This window comes from Psammomys obesus, unplaced genomic scaffold (genome assembly GCF_907164565.1).
Source record: "Psammomys obesus unplaced genomic scaffold, mPsaObe1.curated_primary_1811, whole genome shotgun sequence".
In the NCBI taxonomy this organism is placed as follows: domain Eukaryota; kingdom Metazoa; phylum Chordata; class Mammalia; order Rodentia; family Muridae; genus Psammomys; species Psammomys obesus.
In genome coordinates this window covers 11,337,229-11,356,189 of record NW_026585895.1, presented here as the reverse complement: position 1 = coordinate 11,356,189, position 18,961 = coordinate 11,337,229, and the positions used below count along the sequence as shown (strand labels likewise).

Here is an 18,961-nt window from a genome sequence, read left to right as displayed (position 1 = left end):
AGGCCGCGGCGAGGCGCGGGGGGCGGCGGGCGGGCGCCAGGCCGAGCCGAGCGGAGCCCCCACCCCGGCCGGTGGCCGCCGCCGCCGAGCCGCGCGCCCCCCTCCGCCCGCCCTCCGCGCCCGGACGAGGACCCGACGCCGGGGCCGCGGACAAAAGCGAACCGGGGTCCGAGCTGCACCCCCGCGCGCTCCCACGCACACACGGGAGCCCCGCGGCCGCCGGAACGCACCCCCGCAGCCATCCTCACAAACTTCTCCAGAGAAGAGCAATACACAGAAACGCCCCCTCCCCGCACCGCCGCCCAGCCCCTCCGGCATCCTCTGCCCTCTCCTCAAAAACAAAAAGAAAAACAACACAAAAACTAGCCACCGCCTGGAAAAGGACTGTCAGAACTTTGGGACGAGAACAGACGAGACCTATAAAAACGGACCCTGTGTGGATTATATTATATATAAAATGCTCCAAGTCCTGCTTGATGTCCACTCACAATGAGACTTTTTTTTTTTCCTAAAAAAGGAAGCATCAAAAAAGGCTTAAGGTGAGATATTCAACTGGAAGTCTAGCGACAGTTTCTCTGTATTTCATAACATCTGTATAAATAGGGTTCAAAGGATTGTGTTCTCTTTTATTTTCTTGTAAATGTTCATTCGAATAGGTTTTTTTTTTTTGTGAATTCCTGAAATTCAGGGAGTTTCTTTTTAATTTTCTGATGCACTTTGTGAAAGTCAGTATATATGTAAAAGATATTTAAAATGTTGAGTTACCGTTTTCACTCAAACACGTAAGTTAAGGTCACCTAAAGAAATTAAATGCGTTTATCTGTATGAAGAAAATCTTGACATCATATTTTCATTTTGGTGTTATTAAAGGACTGAACAGCACCCCTCCGTTAAAAAAAAAAAAATCCTGTTTTCCCTTCAATAATCTTTAATGTGGGATCAACTTTTTTTTTTTTTTTGGTTGTTGGGAAACAAATTCCCTTCATGTTAGTTGTAGGCAATGAAGTTTATATGGGTTGCAAAGCCATAACACATATACGTTTTTGAAAAGTCAAAATTATTTATTTGTATATCAACATCATAAATTAAATTGGGTTCTAAGAACGTGTAGCTGTATTACTTTAATGGGAGGGCTCGAAAAAGGTGATGTTTTAAATCTTTCTATCGCCTTTAAGAAAAAAAAAAAAGCAAGTTCTTTTGGCAGTTTTAACTGGGGTGGTACTTAAATTTCCCGGAGGGCTCAGAGAAAATCGGTGGGCTTGTTTTTAAAATCTGATTTTAAAACAATATGTTAAAGAAACATCTCTCTAGGAAAAAAAAAAAAAATGTCTTTTCGTTTCCGAGGCCCTTTAGTTGGGAGGCATCTCTGGGGAATAAATCGCCAGAGTCAGTACCCCGGAAAAGACATTTCATGCCTAAATGAAAATCTTGTTAAATGTTATTAATTTTGACTTAGAGCACACAGCAGCCCCCTGTGCCTTGTACTCCCTTATTAGGGATTCATGTCTTATCAAATATCTAATTAATCTCCTAGACATCATTTGTTCTGGCCAACTTTATCTCAGCTGGTCCACGGGGAAAACTCCAAATATTCTCTGTGACAAAGCTCCCTTGAAGATCTTTTTAATTGTCTAAATTAACTGCACCAAATTTGCATGTCAAACGGTAAAGGGCAACCTGAGATAAAATGTAAACGTTTTAAAAGCCCCAAACTAAGCACTTGATTTGATAACTAGGCTTTTTAATGTTATGGGAGACAACTGCTCCTTTCCTTTTCAAAGACGGCTGATCTATGCAAATAGTGAATTGGAAATGCCTAGGTCCCCTCGCCGGCAAATGGCCCTCGCAGGTTATTTGAATATCAGTGGCTGCCTCTGAAAAGGTTCAAGGATGCTCTCTGCCTTCTTTGTGATTACTCAGTGCGGCGTCTTATTCTGAAGAAAAAAAACTCAGGAATAATTAAAGGCTGGGATCAGGCCTGGGAACACATTTGGGACAGGAATCTCATTTAGACAGTCTCTTTCAAAATAAGGCACAGTTAAATTGACCAGAAGGCAATTATTGAAATGAAAATTATTTTCACTCTCTTTGTCTTCTGACCACCAACTTAACAGCCCCGGTTTAAAAGAGGGAGAAGGGAGAGAATGACGAAAGGAAAATTGGTAAATGAGACAATTTCGCAATTCGAAAAAAAAAATGTTAGTTTGGAAAAAAAAAGTACATATTTACAGAATAAAAATATTTCTAAAAGGCTTCTCACACAATAGAAACTACAAGCGAAGTCAGCATCAATAAATTTGCCCCTCTTTTTTTTTTTTATTACTGGACTTGGAAACTTGAATAAAGATTTTGATCCTTTGGAAAGAATAAATTATTGGTATTAACAGTCAACAAAAACTGCTCTGAAAGGCCATGGAGCGAAGTAGCGAGGAAAACAGCGGGAAGGTTCCCAGCGGGGTGTCTGCACGCGGAGGTTCAGGCTTCTTCCTTGAGGTCCTGTGGTCCCAGCTGCAAAGCTCGTCTTCCTGTAGTTTTCCCTTTCTTCGCTGGTTTTCTCTCCAGGCTCATCCACGCCTGCCTGGGACCTCCCCCCACCCCCACCCCACCCCAAGGCCTTTTCGGGTTTGGGTCTGGTCCTGGGGAGAAGCTGGCGGGGCACGCATGTAGGGTCTGTAGGCCCGCGGGGTGCCCTGCGCGTCTCGGGGCGGCGGGCCGGCAGCGCGGAGGTGAGCGTGCGCTGGGGGTTCCCGAGGCAGCAGGGCGCCGGGCCGTCGGTCCCGGGCAGCTTTGTTTCTCCTTGATAATAAAGGCAGATCAAAGGGCCTGGCCGCGCAGGTCTCGCTCCGGGAGGGGCGCCCTCCGCAGGCCAGTGATCAAGGCCTGTGCGCGCTGCCCCTGCCCCACGGGTCAGCCGACGTCCATCACCGCGGCTCCGAGAACCGCGGGCGGCAGCCCAGGCCCCGGCGCCTGGCCACGCAGCGCGCGCCCGGGAGCCGACCCAGGGAGGGCCCGGCCCCGGCCGGAGCCCCGCCGCGCGAACCGCGCCCGCCCCGCGGCCCCCCCCCCCCCGCGCCGCCCCCCGCCGGGGCCCCCCCGCCCCCCCCCCCCCCCCCCCCCCCCGGCGCCACGCGTCCCCGGGGCGCAGAGAGCCTTGACCCCGGCGGGTGGCGACCGGCGGGCGGATCGAGGCGAGCGTGCACCGCAGGCGAGGCCCCTCGGCCGGGGCTCCCCGGGGCCGCCTCCGCCCTCCCGCGGCTCGCGCCTAACGGGGTCGAGCCGGTGGGGCGCCGCAGCTGGGGTCCCGGCTGGGGAGGAAGGCGGCGGCCTGGAGGCGGATTTGTGGAGTCGGGGCTGGGAGCTGGGGCCGGCCCCCGCCGGGGCGAGGGGAAAGGCCGCTCGCTGCAGCCAGCTCCCAGGGATTTCTGCTCTCCAGCTCCCGCGCGCCAGAGGAGCCGAGAGCGCCTTGGCTGGGCCTGGGCCTCCCTGGCCCCAATCCACACCCTCCCCGGGGCTTTCCTGCTGCATTCACCCCCACCTCTTGGAGTAAGCGGGGTCCTACCTGATGAGGAAAAGGGAGTCAGAATTTTTTTTTTTTTCCTTTCCTCAAGGACGTTTGGAAACATTTGGACAAGATTAGATTGTGCACCTGAACCGCGCGTGTCTGGACATTCCGTCAAATCGTCACCAGTCGTGTGAAATTGAATTTCTTTTTATTCACATGGAAACTTTATTTATTTTAACTCTAATCTTATTTGCATCTATTATCTGTATTCAACCAAGGCTCTTTTCCCACTACAAAAATGCAGATGAAGTAAATCTCACATAAATCCCGCCCATTTGTGTAATTGGTATACTAAGTGTTTATTTTAAGTGAGAATAATTTAGCTACAAATTTTCTTAAGGAATAACATTCTTAACACATTAAAAAAAAAACTGAAAACTCTGATTTGCTTTTTATGTTTGACAGTAGCTCTTGATTCCCCCCACGAGGCGTGGGGCGAGCGCGGCTCTCGGGCGCCACCTAGAGCTTCTGCGTGGGAGGCCCGCGCCGCCGGCCTGGCGCGCTCGGCGACCGGCGCTCCGGGGAGACCCGCTGCGGTCGCCAACTCCGACAGCCCGGGAGCCCGGCGGACGGAAGCGAGGTCTCGCACTCCCGCTGGGGCCGCGGCCCGTTCGGAGGGGACCCCGCCTCGCGGCGGCGCCGGGGGACGGGGCTCGCGCCCGGAACCCGCTCACCGAGGGAGCCGAGCAAAGCGCACGACACCCTGCTCGGTCTTCGCCTTCCTCTGCATTGTCTCCCCCGGCGCTCTTCCCCTAGGCGGTTTCAGGGTGCTCCAGCCCTCGCCGGTTAAAGGAGCTGAGCGCCGGCGGCGGCGCTGGCGGCTCGGGCCCGGGATGGAGAGTCCCCGCGGTGGGCGCAGCTTGCCTCGCCCTGCGGGAGCCGGGGCCACGGGGACCCGCGTGGTCTAGCCAGGACGGGCGCGAACGCGGTTCACTGTCGCAGGTCCCCGGGGCCTCCTCCGCTCCCCAGACGCCCTCGTGCAGAAGGAGAAGGCGGAGTGCCACCGCCGCGGCCAGCCTGGGCCCGGCCGCCGCCGCCGCAGCCCTCGGCGGGGCCCGAGCGGGGCGCAGCGGGCACCTGGGCAGGCCGAGGCGGGGAGCCCCGGAGGGCGGCCCGGAGGCCCCGGAGCCCTCGTCCCGGGGCCTCCCCACGGGTGCGCACCCCTCCCACAACGGGCCCACCCCCTTTGTCCTCGCCCGTTCGAAAACCTAAATCTGAAATGAGATAACAGTCGGGGGCGTTGGCCAATTTTCTCTTCTCTGTGCATCGCCCTGCCTCCCGCCGCCCCCTGCCCCCTTCCCCGCTCTCCCCATTCCCCGGCCCCTCCCCCAGCCGCCAGCCCTAGACGGCTGGTGGCGACTTTCTCCCCTCCCCCCCCGCCCCCGGCAGTTATTGTATTTTAATTTAAAAAGCGACACCTTCCAACCCCGTGGAGGTGGAGGAGGGAAGAAACGCAGTCTCCCGAAGCTGTGAGAACGGAGCTGAGGCTCCGGGGTGCCGGGCTCCCCAAACTCAAACCGGGGGAAAAAAAAACGGCAGCGCGCTTCTGGGAACTCCACAGCCACCTTGGTAGCGGGTACTCGGCTGGGTCTGTATTTGCTGTTTTAATACAAACCCCGCCGCACTGCCTATTTCAAAGATGTGCTAATTACTACTTGGATAGCAGGGCGCAAAGTCCTTGTCCATTTCCCAGTACAAAGTAGGTTGCTAGAAAATTTGAAATTGCCTTTCAGCCTAAAGCTGCCTTACCTGAATGTCATAATTACAGTAATTATGTACATCCAAATTACATGCTAATTAAATTAGAATCAAATCGTTCTAAATCGAAATCAAATGAGGTAGTGAAGAATTAATCAATGACAACATAAATAGAGCGCTTCCTTCAGAGATATTTATTGTAACGATCCAAGGAGGAATTTGATCTGAAAAAGTCACCTGTTTATTTACTTTCAAATTAGTAATCAGTTATTATCCCTTCTCCATAATTTTAACCGTTCGGTGCTATTTACCCCCCACCCATTTGCAGACGCTGGAGCTGACGGAAGTACGTGTGAGGTAAATACATACAGACTTGCCTCCCCATATATTATTGGCGTAACTGTGTACGGGTGTTTGGAATTCGAGTCAAGGTTTCCAAGTGTCCGCGGGGACACATTTCCCCAGAGCCGGGCGGCGGGGCTCCGGAAGAGCTGTGTGTGTTCCCCGAGGGTAGCTCGCTGCTTCTTTGGCAGTTCGCTGGGACTTTTGCCTTGCTTCGCGGGCGTCCTGCCCCTGGGGTGGGGGGGATTCACCGCTGAAGGAAGTGCGGCGCCGGGGGCGACTCCGTCTTTCTCTCTGCGGGTCCCCCGCGGGGCTGCTGTTCTCTCCCTTCGCGCCAGGGACGACGGCTGAGCCTTGACCTCCCAAAGCGCGTCACCTGTGGCGCCCCAGCGAGGAGGGGAAACAAACCAAACCATTCCCTCGCCTCCCGAGGCCCGGGGAGAGGGCCCTGCGCCCCGGCCCGCGGGGGCAGCAGGGAGGCGGGCGGGAGGTCAGCCAGGCCACCCGACCCTTGTCTGAAGCCTGTGGGCGGGAAGTCGGTGGCTGCGAGCCCCAGCTCCTCTCCGTGGCCGCCAGGTGAGGGCCCGGGGAGGCCTCGGGCTTCAGGGGCGCAGGGGCACCCGCGGATGGACCGGCGACACCCACCGGGACCCAGCCTCTCGCGGGACCCCCGCTCCTGCCTCCTCCCCGGCCCCCGGCCTCCCTCGCTGCGGCGGGCGCGGGGACCTGATCGGTCCCGAAGGCCTCGGCACCGGGAAGCCGGTTCTCCAAGTCTTCAGTCGCGGGCAGGAGCCTCGTGGGCAGCTCGGCCGGACGCTTCTACCGCAATCGGAACCCCGCGCCCCTCTACAGTGTTGGGCACCCGGCGGGACCCCGGGGCGCTAAGTGTGAGGCGACCTGAACGAAGGGCGAGGGGAAGGTGGGAGGAATTATCGCTTCGTGTTCTGCCGCAGGTACTGGGTAGGAGGAAAAGGCTCAGGCCTCGGCGTTTTCTCACCTTGACCAGCACTTGTCTGCCCGCTGCCAAGGCGGCCGTGGCAGGCCGGCTAACGCTCGTCAAGAAGTGGGAACTGGAGCAAAAGTGATCTTGTCAGAAAAGTTAGAGAAGAGATATATTATCCTGCCCCTTGGAGGACGCGGCCTTCCTGAGGCCTCCACCAGCGTCTTGGCCATTAGGGCGGAAGCATGCAATAGAGGCCCTGCGGATCTAAATTCCATGGCTGAACTGAAAAAGCCGCCTGCTCCGGCAGGACCGGCCCTCGGCCAGCGGCCTCACGGAAGCCTCTGGAAGAAAGGGCCCTCCACAACCTTTCAGAGGAAAACGTTCTCCGGGTCACACCGCAGGGTGCGCATCCCCGCCGCTACGGCGCAGCCACTTCTGCCCATCCGGGCAGTTATTGGGAGGAATGAGGACTAATTTACTATGTACACATCCAGATAAACAAACCCCAACCTAACAACCCGCTTCCCCCTGACCATTTGTAAATCGACAGTGCCTCCTACAGGAACCAGCACGCCAGTGTGGCGTTAAACGAGGCTAGGGGAAAGAACCGAAGAAGGGGTGTCCCCAGCATTTGTCCTATGTCTCCCCCTCCACACATGCCCGTGTTGGGGGAAAATATAAAAAAGCTGGACGTGTATTCAGATTTATGTAAAAGGATAAGGAGAACGGCAGCGTCACGCGTGGATTTGGGGGGTTCGGTGTGGATTCACTGAACTTGGAGGATTGCTGCTTGGCTACTTACTAGAAACCCAGTATTCTGAAGATGGTTTCCAGCCCCAGCCCCCAGGAGCACTTGCAGACAGTCAGCCTCCCCTTCCACCTCTAAGTTGGCACGCTGGCCCACTGCAGTCGCCTGGCCTCGGCGAGCGCGGTCAAGGTCAAAAGCCGAACTGCAGACTCACATCACCTGTGACCACCGGGAAATTTCTCACAACCGGGCAATAATTAGAGCCTTAAAAATTATTTCCTTATGGTTTAATATTCTCAACAGGATTAAATCAGATTAGAAAAAAAAATGAGCCGTAGGGGCTACCTCATAAAGTCAAGGGTGGGGTGTCACATTTTGGTGAAAGTCAAAGTATAAGAAACTATTTCTTTAATTCATTCTTAATTATAGGATGAATTTCAACATTTTTCTTCATGAACACTATACTGGTTTGGAACCCTCTTTTAAGGCAGTAAGTATTGCATAGGTTTTGACATTACAAAAATTATAAAGTCTAAAAAGGTGTTCGGCAGAAAATAATCACAGCGACACTGATGAACTCCGGTGTAAATTAGCCCTTATCAATTTCAAATGCTTTTTTTAAGTGAAGGAGTAGGATCTCTGAGGTGTGCTGAGGTGCTACAGGATATGGTGAAGGAGTTCAGTTCCTCTCCAGTTTCCCTCATCTGCATAATCAAAGGGCTATTTACATCCTCCGCGCCCGTCCTAGGCGGCCTGCTCCTGTGAGCGCAGGCTATTGGACAAGGAGTGTTAGCTCCTTTCACACTGACTTTCCCAGAGAACTTGGAAATGGTGCCTGCCGTCAAAATCAGCATTTTTGTACTAAATAAGAGGCTTTAAAAATGAAACCCTGATTTTAAAAAATATGTTCACAGTAAGAGAAAATCTGTACTGCATATTATCTGCAGTTTGTACTGAAAAATTTTTCCAGTTTTCTTTCACCAAACCTTTGGAACACATGGCAAAAATCTATAGCTAATTTTTCTTTTTTTTTTTTTTAAATCTTTGAATCTTGGCTTGGTCCTTCACCTTTTGAAGAAAAACCTTTTAATGATATGTCAACAACAGAAAGGCTATAGTGGTAGGCAGAATAACCCCATCCCCCACCCCACCTGCCAGACACATACCTCTCTAACCCCTGGAACCTATGAATATGTTACATTATATGAAGAAGGAGAATTACAGGTGCAGATAAAACTAAGCTGATTTTAAACATGGACACTATTCTGAATCCGTCAGGTAAACCTACTCTACTCAAAATGGTCCTTACCAGATGGAAGGAGGATGCAGAGTGTCAAAGTGACTAGACTGAAAACTCCTCTGTTAGCCCTGAACTATAAAACGGGGGCCAGACCCAAGACTGGGCAATATGGATGTTTCAGAAGGAAGATAATTCCATTTATGCCTCCATCTTATCCTAGCGACAGCCATGTCAGAATTCTGAGTTTTAGAACTGTTAAGTTTAAATTAATTTTGTTTGCCAATATAGACAAATAACAGGACATTCTATTATAAATATCATATTCTGTAGAAAAAAATAGTTCTTAAAAAAGGCTTAAGGAAATGTTGACTGATATCCAGTGTTTTTTATTCACTCTAGTGAATTTCAACGATTCCATTTTGCTTAAAGCAAATTCAAATCTTAAAAAGTAACAATTCAGAATTGATAATCATTCACGGTTCTGTTATTGTTTTAATGGTGTTTCAAAACAACAACGAAATTACAGAATTACTTGCATATTTTAAACCTGGTACAGGACATAAAAAAAACAACAACCAACAGAAAAAAAAAAAAAAAAAGATTTCTATACCTCTAAATAGACTGCCTACAAATACCAGCAAAAATCAACCTTGTGACACTCAGGTGCTTTTACGCTTGAAACGACAGTTTACAGAGATGGACAATTAAGAGACTTTTTCTTTTTAATTAGATAATAATGTGCAAGTTAGCCCTTGCTAAAGATACTCAGTAAGAAACGGAGTCCTTTACTCCCAGGTAGCTGTTCCCCTGCTCTGCTGAGCCTTCGTCTCCTGGGTGCTCACCGCACGCGCTCTCTTCTATATTCATCATCCCCGTGGCCTCTGGTGTCCTTTCTTCTGTTCCGCTCTTCATCAGGACTCCGCTGTGGCCGGTTCCTCATCCCTCTCTGCTTATGGTAGCCAGGGCTCCTGCTCCGGCTTCTCCTACTGCTCTCAGCCCTGCTATGACTTTGGATTTCCTCGTTTCTGTCACACCATTGCTTCTCTGGACTGTGACGCTGGCTTCTGGATCTTCGGTCAGAACCAGAATGGACCCGTTTGCTATTCTCCCTAGAACTCTCTTGTTTCAGAAGACTTGGCTTTTCTTTGGCATTCCCCCTGTCACTGTGACTGCTGGGAAGTTCTCCATGAAGTATGTTCTTAGACTTGTCCTCTGTAGAGTCACTGGATTTACCTCCTGAACATTTTGTCTTCTTCTTTTTCTTTCTCTTCTCCTTTTCTCTTTTTTTTTCTTTGTTGTCACTCTCACTGCTGCTATCTGAAGTCTCAGAAGAGGAGGAGGAAGAAGAGGAGGAGGAAGAAGAAGAGGAAGGGGATTTGTTTTTATGCTTTTTGTGTTTACTTCTGCTCTTCTGTAACTTTTTCTTTTTCTTATCACTTTTCTTTTTCTTTTTTTTCTTTTCAAGTCTATCCAATTTCCTATAGTCGAAAAGAAATAGTTCTTTCATCAACAAAATAAAAACTGTGAACAGACTACATCTTCTTAGTTGCTACCAAAAATAGTGTCCATATCTAAACACATTATTTAATGATAAATCATTCTTTTCCTTTTAAATTATTCAGGCATATAGTCATTGAGTAGAAATTTACATTAAGCCAACTTCCTGACTACACTTTAGTGGGAATGACTCCTTTCGATAAAACATTCCTATGGAGTCACAGCTTGAAATTGTTTAGCATTCTAAATAAAATGGTTCTCTTGATTTAAAGAAAACCTGGGAAAGATGTGTAGCATTAATTGGACCTATCCACAGTTGGATGACAGGCTAATCTTGTATATATGTTTTAAGTGTGGAAATACTAAATTACATTAATTATTGCCAGGCAGTGTGCTATATGCCTTTACTCCCAGCACTCAGGAGGCAAAGGAAGGAGTTCAAGGCCAGCTTGGTCTACAAACAGTCCAGGACAGTCAGGTCTTGAGAGAAACCCTGTCTTGAAAAACCAAAACCAAACCAAACCAAACCAAACCAACATTAATTATCAAAACTGATTATCTGTAACTTCTGAATTAGGATATATGTTGATATTTTATTATATACAATAATTACCTACTCGTTCTCAGCTACTGTTTAGTTCTAGAACAGAGCGGCTCCACTGCTTTCTGGATTTTTACTCTCAGGGCACAGACTGTTTAGCTGGGAGCTGAGCCACTGAGACAGCAGCCTCTTCACTGGGTTCTGCACACCGCTCACTTGCTAAAACATGGTCAGCGCCCTCTACTGGACTCCACAGATAATTCTTGAATTCTTTAGCCCAGCAAGGAGTACGTTTAACAAACTTAAGCGTTATTACAAAATAGAAAAAACAACTGTAAAATAAATATATTTTTGGGTTTTTTCAAGACAGGGTAGCATTGGCGGTCCTGGATTTGCTTTGTGGATGAGAAAAGCTATAAATAAGTCTACTTCCAAATTAAACACTGTGAAAGGTACAACAGCTTGGTAGAATAACTTGAGGACACAAACACTAATTTTCTTGTTATTGAAAAGACAAAATTGTATTCCTAAAGCTGGAGAACAAATCAATACATGCAGTGCACAGTTTACCATCAGCAAAAGCACCTTCCTAAGAGCGGAAGGCAGCGCCAGCCGCAACCCCGAGACACACCTGTCCACACAGACCCACCTGAGGAGCTTCTGCTTCTGCTTGGTTGTCAGCGACTTCAGGAACTCAACTTCAGGGTCTTCTTCACCATCACTTGCAACATAGTCCTGAGTCAACAAAGACACCCAATTGCTAGATTTTAGACTAGTTAGGTTATTAGCCAGGAAAGAAAACACTGTAACCGCGAGTTGTGTTAGCAGAGGTGGCGGGCTGGGCCCTGGCGGTTACCATACTGACACAGCTATGCTCTCCTGCTACGGCAGACCACAGGGTTATTGCACCTGCTTCTTGGAGATGATCAGGAAGCAGAGGACAAATGCAGACAGAAGCTTTACAGGACACTTCTGTTCTCTCTTTAGCACTTTAAACTCTGACTGGCTAATGCAGCATCTTCAGCTTAATGAAATGAAAACCAAGAGCTCCACAACAGAGCACTAACATGCACATGGCCCTGGGTGCGAACACAGAAATCTAAAGACCACGAAACTTAGATCCAAGCATCAGTAACTTTAAGCTTTATATTTGCAACTCAAACCAGGGCCAGTGAGATGGCTCAGTGTGTAAGGACACTTGCCACCAGGCTTGACAACCTGAATTTGAATCCCTGGAATCCACATCACGGAGGACTGACTCCTCCATTTGCACTGACACACACGCACGCACGCACGCACACTCCTCTTAGTGCAATGCCATTTCAGGGGTGTCAGCAGGAAGGGACAAACAATCCTATCACCACCTCAGTTATTCTAGCCACATAGATGCAAAGAAGCCATTTCATTTATTAAAATATAGGTTTATAAGCGGTTTCTCATTTAGGTTAAAGTAATAAAGAAGCAAAATCAAAAAACACTTAAAGCATTTTTTTTTTTGCTATATCTTACTTTCCTATGGATATATGCATATTGGAAACATTAAGTAGCAATTCACAAGCAATCACATTTAGATTTCCGGACATTTTCAGCTTACTGATAAAAAGATCATTACCTGTGATGGATCATTTGCGGTCAAGTTTCTCCCCAGCACATTTCGTTTCAGTGCAAACCCACTGTTTCTCATCTCCGCTATTAGCTCCGAGGGGTGCATCGACGGCCCTGTTCACAAAAATCACAGTTTGAATGTATCATTTATATCTCTCTACCTTTTTTGGACTCCACAGTAGGAATGCAGTTGAAGCTTTGTTAAGTAAAATCACAGCTAAATCAACTCAATAATCTTCTGCTGAGCAAATAATCAGATATGATTTTCTAAAACAGCAGTCTGGAGATTCAGAATGGAAAATAATTGCATTTTTCCTTACGTGCAAGAGGATGCTCGGCTTATGTAACTTCGTCACATTGAAATGTCTACTTTCAAGTTTTTAGAATAAAATAAAAAGAAAACAATGAAAAACTGCAGCGAAACTTTTAATGGTTAAATTTTAATGTATAAATCCTGTGTAGGCTACTGTGTGTTTGCTAGAACCACTACCACACACTCAGCCACTCAGTTATTAATTGCATTTACACATGTACTGGGAATTAGAACCTTCTAGCTACTGATAGGTGACAAACAGTTTTAGGATAGCTACAGGTATGTGTATCTTCTATTTTTCACAAACTGCTGTTTTTATTTTTGCAACAATATCCTGGTTGGAAACTGAACTGCTTTTTGGTCTGCTAATATGTACTAACATATGTAATAATATGTAATATTTTAAAAATCAAAGGTCTGCTGCCTTTCCTCAGACAGGGGACTTACTCGGGGTAGGAGAGGCTCTTCTCTCCCATCCACACAGTTTTGTCTCTTTGGGCTTTCCATGCAGGTCACACACTAGGTGACGACACATAGCCTCAGATGATGTATCTAATACAATGTGGGAGAGAGCTGCTGCCAGCCAAGATTTCATATCACAAGACTGGGGGGGGGGGGGGGTAGAGAGACATCCAGAAACAGATTTCTACTTTGTTGATCGAATAGTTTTATCTTTCTCTCCCTCTTTCAGGTCTTTTACCACTCATCTGAATGTTCAGCAACATGCTACTCTGAAAAGCAAAAGCTACGCAGTGGAGTCTCTTCACTTACGGGTAGCAGTCAGGCACACACTAACCCGCCCTGACCTTCCCGGGCCTCACTACTCCACTAAGATTACCAAGAACAACTAACCGCACACACGCCGCTCTCCATTTTAGGTATGAGGCACATGATGGTGGGGAAACTAAAACTAATCTCTACAGATTATTTTACTTAATTTGTTTGCTAACATTAATTAAACCTTAAGTAAAATTTGAATTTTAAATCTTAGTTGCCTCTAAATGGCATAAAAGTACTCATACAACTAATAGCTTTAAATAAGTAATAAAGTCCACTTTGGTGGTTTGTTTTTTAAGTTTCACCTATAGGAACATAATTTTATAAAGCGTAAATGGCCTTATTATTAAAATTATATTTCCTTGTCAACAACTTTAAGTGATGTCAGACAAATTCAGAAAACATGCATGCTGGGACTGCAGCTCAGGGCTAGAGCAATTGATCAGCCTGAACAGGATTTTGGGTTGAGTCCCCAGAAACACAAACACAGAGCCAAATAGGATAAGGTTAGGAGCCTGGCTCTTAGATAAAGAGGTCACTTTTGATGCTTTTATTATCTTCATCACAGGATGAGTAATTTTAATATTTTAGAAACAATGTTTTTACAGCACTTCTAACTACCTGAAAACGATCTTTCCCACATGACAGATAATAATATTGTAAAGCAAATCCCGCTGTTTAGGATGCCCTTCCACGCTACAGGACTGCACAGTGGTCGGTGACACACCCGACGACCGTCCTCATTATCAGTAGCATCCGTGCTACTTTCTTTAAAGAAGTTTCTCACATTGTCTGTAGGTGTGTGTGCAGGTGTGGAGTCAGGGACAACTGTGCGAGTTGGCGCTCGCCTTCCACCATGCAGGTGGAGTAGCATCTGGATGGCTCCTGTCATTTTTTGCACTGGGGACTCACACTTGTTAATCAACCACTCCGCCATTGTGCATATCTTGCCAGCCCAGAGTGAAGTGTTGTTCCCATATTTTTGCACTTAAATCTCTTACCATCAAAAGCTCAAAGTTCTTGGTTTAGAAGATGTGACAAGGCAGGTTTAATTAAGATATATTTAGCAAGACATTTTTATACTTTCCATGTCCCCGTGACAGAGGCTATGTAGAGTTATGCTGACAAAAGTAACTTTAGCTCTTTGAAACGTCAAAACACACACAATAAACATATATGCATGTATATGTATATATAACAAACATAGAAACCTATATGTTCGCATATATAGGGTTCCCTCCCTTGACCACTCTCTGGATAGGACCTCAACACTACAGCTCACGACACTGAACACATAGCAAAGGTGTGAGATATCATCCTGTCAAAACAGACACACTGATAAAATAAGACTGTACAATAACTATGTTCAAATACAAAATAAATAGCTCTTAATGTCTGGTAAATTATAGCTAGATATGGGGCACAGGAATACTTGGCTTTTTCTTAAATTCAGAATGCCAGAACTCACTAGAGAATTTTGAAGAAAGCTAACTGTTCTGTTTATTTGTTTTCAAGACAAGGTTTCAACCTCTGCCTCCTAAGAGTTTAGGATTAAAAGCAAGCACAACCACATGTCACAAGCAAGCCCAGGACTTTGGCATGCTGGGCAAGCCCTCTGCCAACTGAACTACACCTTCAGTTTAGGTATTTGCCTTAAAATGTGTGTCTGTGAGGGCTTCAGAGCATCTGAGCCAACTCGGTTTGGCCTCCACAGCAGGAAAAAAAACCAAAACCAAAAACAAAACAACAACAAAAACAACATACTGTCCACAACAGAAAAGTCGCTGAGCAACTGCTCTACACATTCATTTATTCTAAGACTTTCTTTACTGTCACATGGGCTGTGTCAAAATACTGATTATTACGGTGGTGTTTAGTTCATGTCCTGACTAGACAAACTGTTCTAGAAAAAAACATTCATGCAATCTTAGAGAAGAAAAGAAACCCCAGCGAGAGAAATATGCTGTACAAGAGTATATCTGCAAAGCTTAATCTGCTGTTTGAAAGTAGTTACTTTTTTAGAAGGAGACAAAGTCAAGGAGAGGTAAAGTGTTGTACAATAAAACAGGTATTTCATTAGACAGCCATACAGACTCAGAAGTTTTAAGCTGGAAATCCCAGCACACAGGTGCACACAGGAGTTCAAGGTCTCCTCTAGCCACACAGTTTGTAGCTAACCTGAGTAACCTAAGAAAGACCCTGTCTCAAAAAGCCAAGCATAAACAGCAATACAGAGTAGAGAGTTTCAGGAAGAAAGGCTGTGGCCTGAGGCAGCTGAACAGCAGTCCCCGACCGAGCCAAAGATCCGCCTGCACTTCACCACCAGCCCTGCCCCACTCGCTCTCCAATTCACAGCAGTTCAGCATTCTTCTCAAAGAAAGCTTCACCCCATCCCCAGCCATGAGACAGAAGGCAGCAAGTATCCCAAACATGGCTTTGAACTTGGAATCTACCCACTGCAGCCTCCTCAGTACTGGATCAAATGAATATTTCTATGATTTACGGCACTGAATGAAAGGAGGGTAGTGAGCTGTGGGTAGGCACACTGGTGTTAGAGAAGCCTTTCCTGGACCAGGGAGATAGCTTGGTCAGCGTAAGGGCCTGAGTTCAATCCCAGAACTCACGGGCAAGAAAAAGCTAGGTGTGGTGGCATGCATTTGGGGTTTTGTTTGTTTTGTTTTTGAGACAGAGTCTCACTATGTAGCCCTGGCTGTCCTGGAACTTGCTATGTAGACCAAGCCTGCCTCTGCCTTGAGTGCTAGGATTAAAAGTGTGCGACACAATGCCTGGCCCAGTAGTATCCATTTGCAATCCCAGCCCTGAGGAGACTGAGACAGGCAGGTAACTGGAGCTCACTGTCAGCCTTGCCTACTTGGCAAGTTCCAGGATAGGTAGAGGCACCTAAGGAATGACCTCCAAAATTGTTGTGTAGTATATAAACACACACACACACAGCAATAGGGTAAAGGAAGAAGACCTTCCTTCCTTCCCTCAGTTTAACACATTAATTGGGTCCAGAGCACCACCATTTACATGAAGCAGAATTTTGTGGGGGGAGCAGGGAGCAAGGCCTGAGACAGGACTTTATGTAGCTGGCCTTGAACTTGCTGTGTAGCTGACCTGGAACTCGTGTTCCTCTGGCTACTACCTCCCAAGTTATGGCATCATAAGCACCTGGATGTCCTTCTGATCTTGGCTAAGCTGACACTGCCTGTGCATGTCTAAGGAATCACTGTCCTGTCACTCCATACAAGGGCACACAGGGACATTAGTTACAGCATACTACTCAAAGATAGGGCTATCTGGTGGGAATTATCAAAAACTCTCATACTTACATCCAATTTCTTACCGGACCATAACAATTTTGCTTTTAAGAAAGCTTACAGAGGGACTGGAGAAATGGCTCAGCCGTTAAGAGTGCTTGGTGTTCTTAAAGACCATGTGGGTCCTAGGACCCACACAGAAGCTTATTATAGGCTTATAACACCAGAGTCAAGGAATCTATACCCTCTTCTGACCGCCATGAGGACGAGGCATGAACACGGTACACATACATACATGCAGGCATTCACACATAAATATTGAAAATAGTATCTAGAATGCTTATCAAAAGTTGTCTTTTAAAAAAGACTAAAATGAAAGCTGGGTAGGGTGGCACACACTTTTAACCCCAGCACGTGGGAGGCAGAAGCAGGCAGATCCCCAAGTTTGAGGCCAGCCTAGTCTACAGAATGAGTTCCAGGACAGCAAGATACACAGAAAAACCCTTTCTCAAAAACAAAAAACAAAACAAAACAAAACAAAAAAAAAAAACACCAAAAAAAAGGGGGGAAAAAAGACTAAAAAGGAAACAAAGTTTGAATAAAAACAAGGTATAATGACATACAAAAGTGCCAAAATGAACCCATTACTCTGTCTGCTAACTTAACTAACAACGACAAAGGAAAAGCAGGGGACACAGCAGGAACATGTAGCGTAAGTCCCGGGAAGCGGTGAACAAGGCTATTAATAAAGTGTGTGGGTTATGTTTATTTATAAAGATGGGGACGTGCTATGTATGATTTTTCTAAAGGTTATGTAAGAACCCACTGTACTGAACTGTATTAAACTGTGCCATCCTCAGGATATCCTGACACACTGCCAGTTCATCTTGGAGGAGGCTGGAGACAATAGGGCTCCTCACTGCCCTTGCCCCAAAGTTCATGCTGAAGACAGCTAACTGGTCTATTAAGACACAGAATGTAAAGGAAAATTAAACATTTATGTGGCTGAAAAATACAAAGGCAAAGAAATATGAAACAATCCTTATTGTATGCTAGTCAAAATTACTTTGTTAAAAACAGTCTTGCCTTACAGAACCAATACAAAGATCCATGATATATTTGATTATATCTTTATTACTTATGTTTCCAACCTAATTTACATGTAAAGGGGTGCTACAATAATAAAGCTAATTCAGATGTAGAAGGGACTGTCAGATCCTTCTGTGCTGTGAGACCACGAAGCATCAGAACTTGCTATTCACAACATATATATACAATATAAATGCTCTGGTTACCGTAAGCTCAAAAACACTACACTGAGCACTAGGGATGGCGCTCAGTTGGTAGAGCCTTGCTTGGCATGTGTGATGACCTTGCTCTGATCCCTAGCACACCATAAACTGGACATGTATGCCTGTAATACCAGTATTTGGGATGCTGAAGCAATAGGATCAATTCAGGGTCATCCATGACTGCACAGTGAATTCAAGGCCAGCCTGGGCTACATGAAACCCTGTCTCAAAGAAACCAGTGCGGGAAGGAAGGAGAAAATATTATTCATGAAGTTCAAGAACAAGAAAATCAGAGTTAGAATTTAGTGCTTATGGGAGGAGGCCAACTGGAAAGGGCAGACAGATATTTTCTAGGGTGAAGGTCATATTCTCCGTCTTGTTGAGGATATGGTCAGCAGGTGTACAACTCGCAAGCTCAAATCTTACACTTAAGAGTAGTGCCGAGGTCTCTAAGCAGAGGCTGAGGCTCATAGCCAAACTTTGGGCAGAGTGCACGGAATCTTTTGAAAGAAGGGGGAGATAGAAAGACCTGGAGGGACAGGAACTCCACAAGGAGAACAACAGAGCCAATAAAACTGAGCCCTGAGGACCCTGCAGAGACTGATACCCTAACCAAGGACAATGCACGGAGAGGACCTAAAACCCCGGCTCAGATGTAGCCCATAGACTCAGTCTCCAAGTGGGGTCCCTAATATAAGGGGAGCAGGGGCTTTCTCTGACATGAACTCAGTGACAGGCTCTCTGATCACCTCCCCCCGAGGGTGGAGCAGCCTTTCCAGGCCACAGAAGAAGACAATGCAACCAGTCCTGATGAGAACTGATAGGCGAGGGTCAGATGGAAGGAAGACATTGCCTATCAGTAGACTAGGAGAGTGGCACTAGAAGAGGGAGAGAAGGTGGGATTGGGAGGAGACGAGGGACGGGGACACAGCTGGGTTACACATCGAATAAATTGTAATAAATGATAATAATAAAAAAATTTTAAAGTGTAGTGCCTTTTAACTTTAAAAAGTTGTAAGAAGCTGGGTGTGGGAGTGCACACTTTAATCCCAGCACTTGAGAGGCAGAGGCAGGCACAAATCTATGAGCTAGAGGCCACTTTGGTCTATGTAGCAAGTTCCAGGTCAGCCAGAGCTATAT

At 46.9% G+C, this 18,961-nt stretch overlaps 2 protein-coding genes across 2 annotated transcripts in view; one reads left to right on the top strand and one right to left on the bottom strand.

The window, feature by feature from the left end:
* LOC129671653 (collagen alpha-1(I) chain-like) overlaps positions 1-4,470 on the top strand; it is a 20,497-nt gene extending 16,027 nt beyond the window's left edge. The window contains exons 7-9 of the mRNA XM_055600749.1: positions 3-434; positions 2,810-3,543; positions 3,991-4,470. Coding sequence (XP_055456724.1) covers positions 3-434; positions 2,810-3,543; positions 3,991-4,470 — 1,646 coding nt within the window. The remainder of the gene's footprint in view (positions 1-2; positions 435-2,809; positions 3,544-3,990) is intronic.
* Positions 4,471-9,232: 4,762 nt separating this feature from the next.
* Positions 9,233-18,961, bottom strand: part of Cir1 (corepressor interacting with RBPJ, CIR1) — a 30,883-nt gene continuing 21,154 nt past the window's right edge. Inside the window, exons 8-10 of the mRNA XM_055600028.1 lie at positions 12,184-12,290; positions 11,221-11,306; positions 9,233-10,011 (exon numbers count right to left, since the gene is read on the bottom strand). Of these exons, the coding sequence (XP_055456003.1) occupies positions 9,372-10,011; positions 11,221-11,306; positions 12,184-12,290 (833 nt within the window). The 3' untranslated portion in view covers positions 9,233-9,371. The remainder of the gene's footprint in view (positions 10,012-11,220; positions 11,307-12,183; positions 12,291-18,961) is intronic.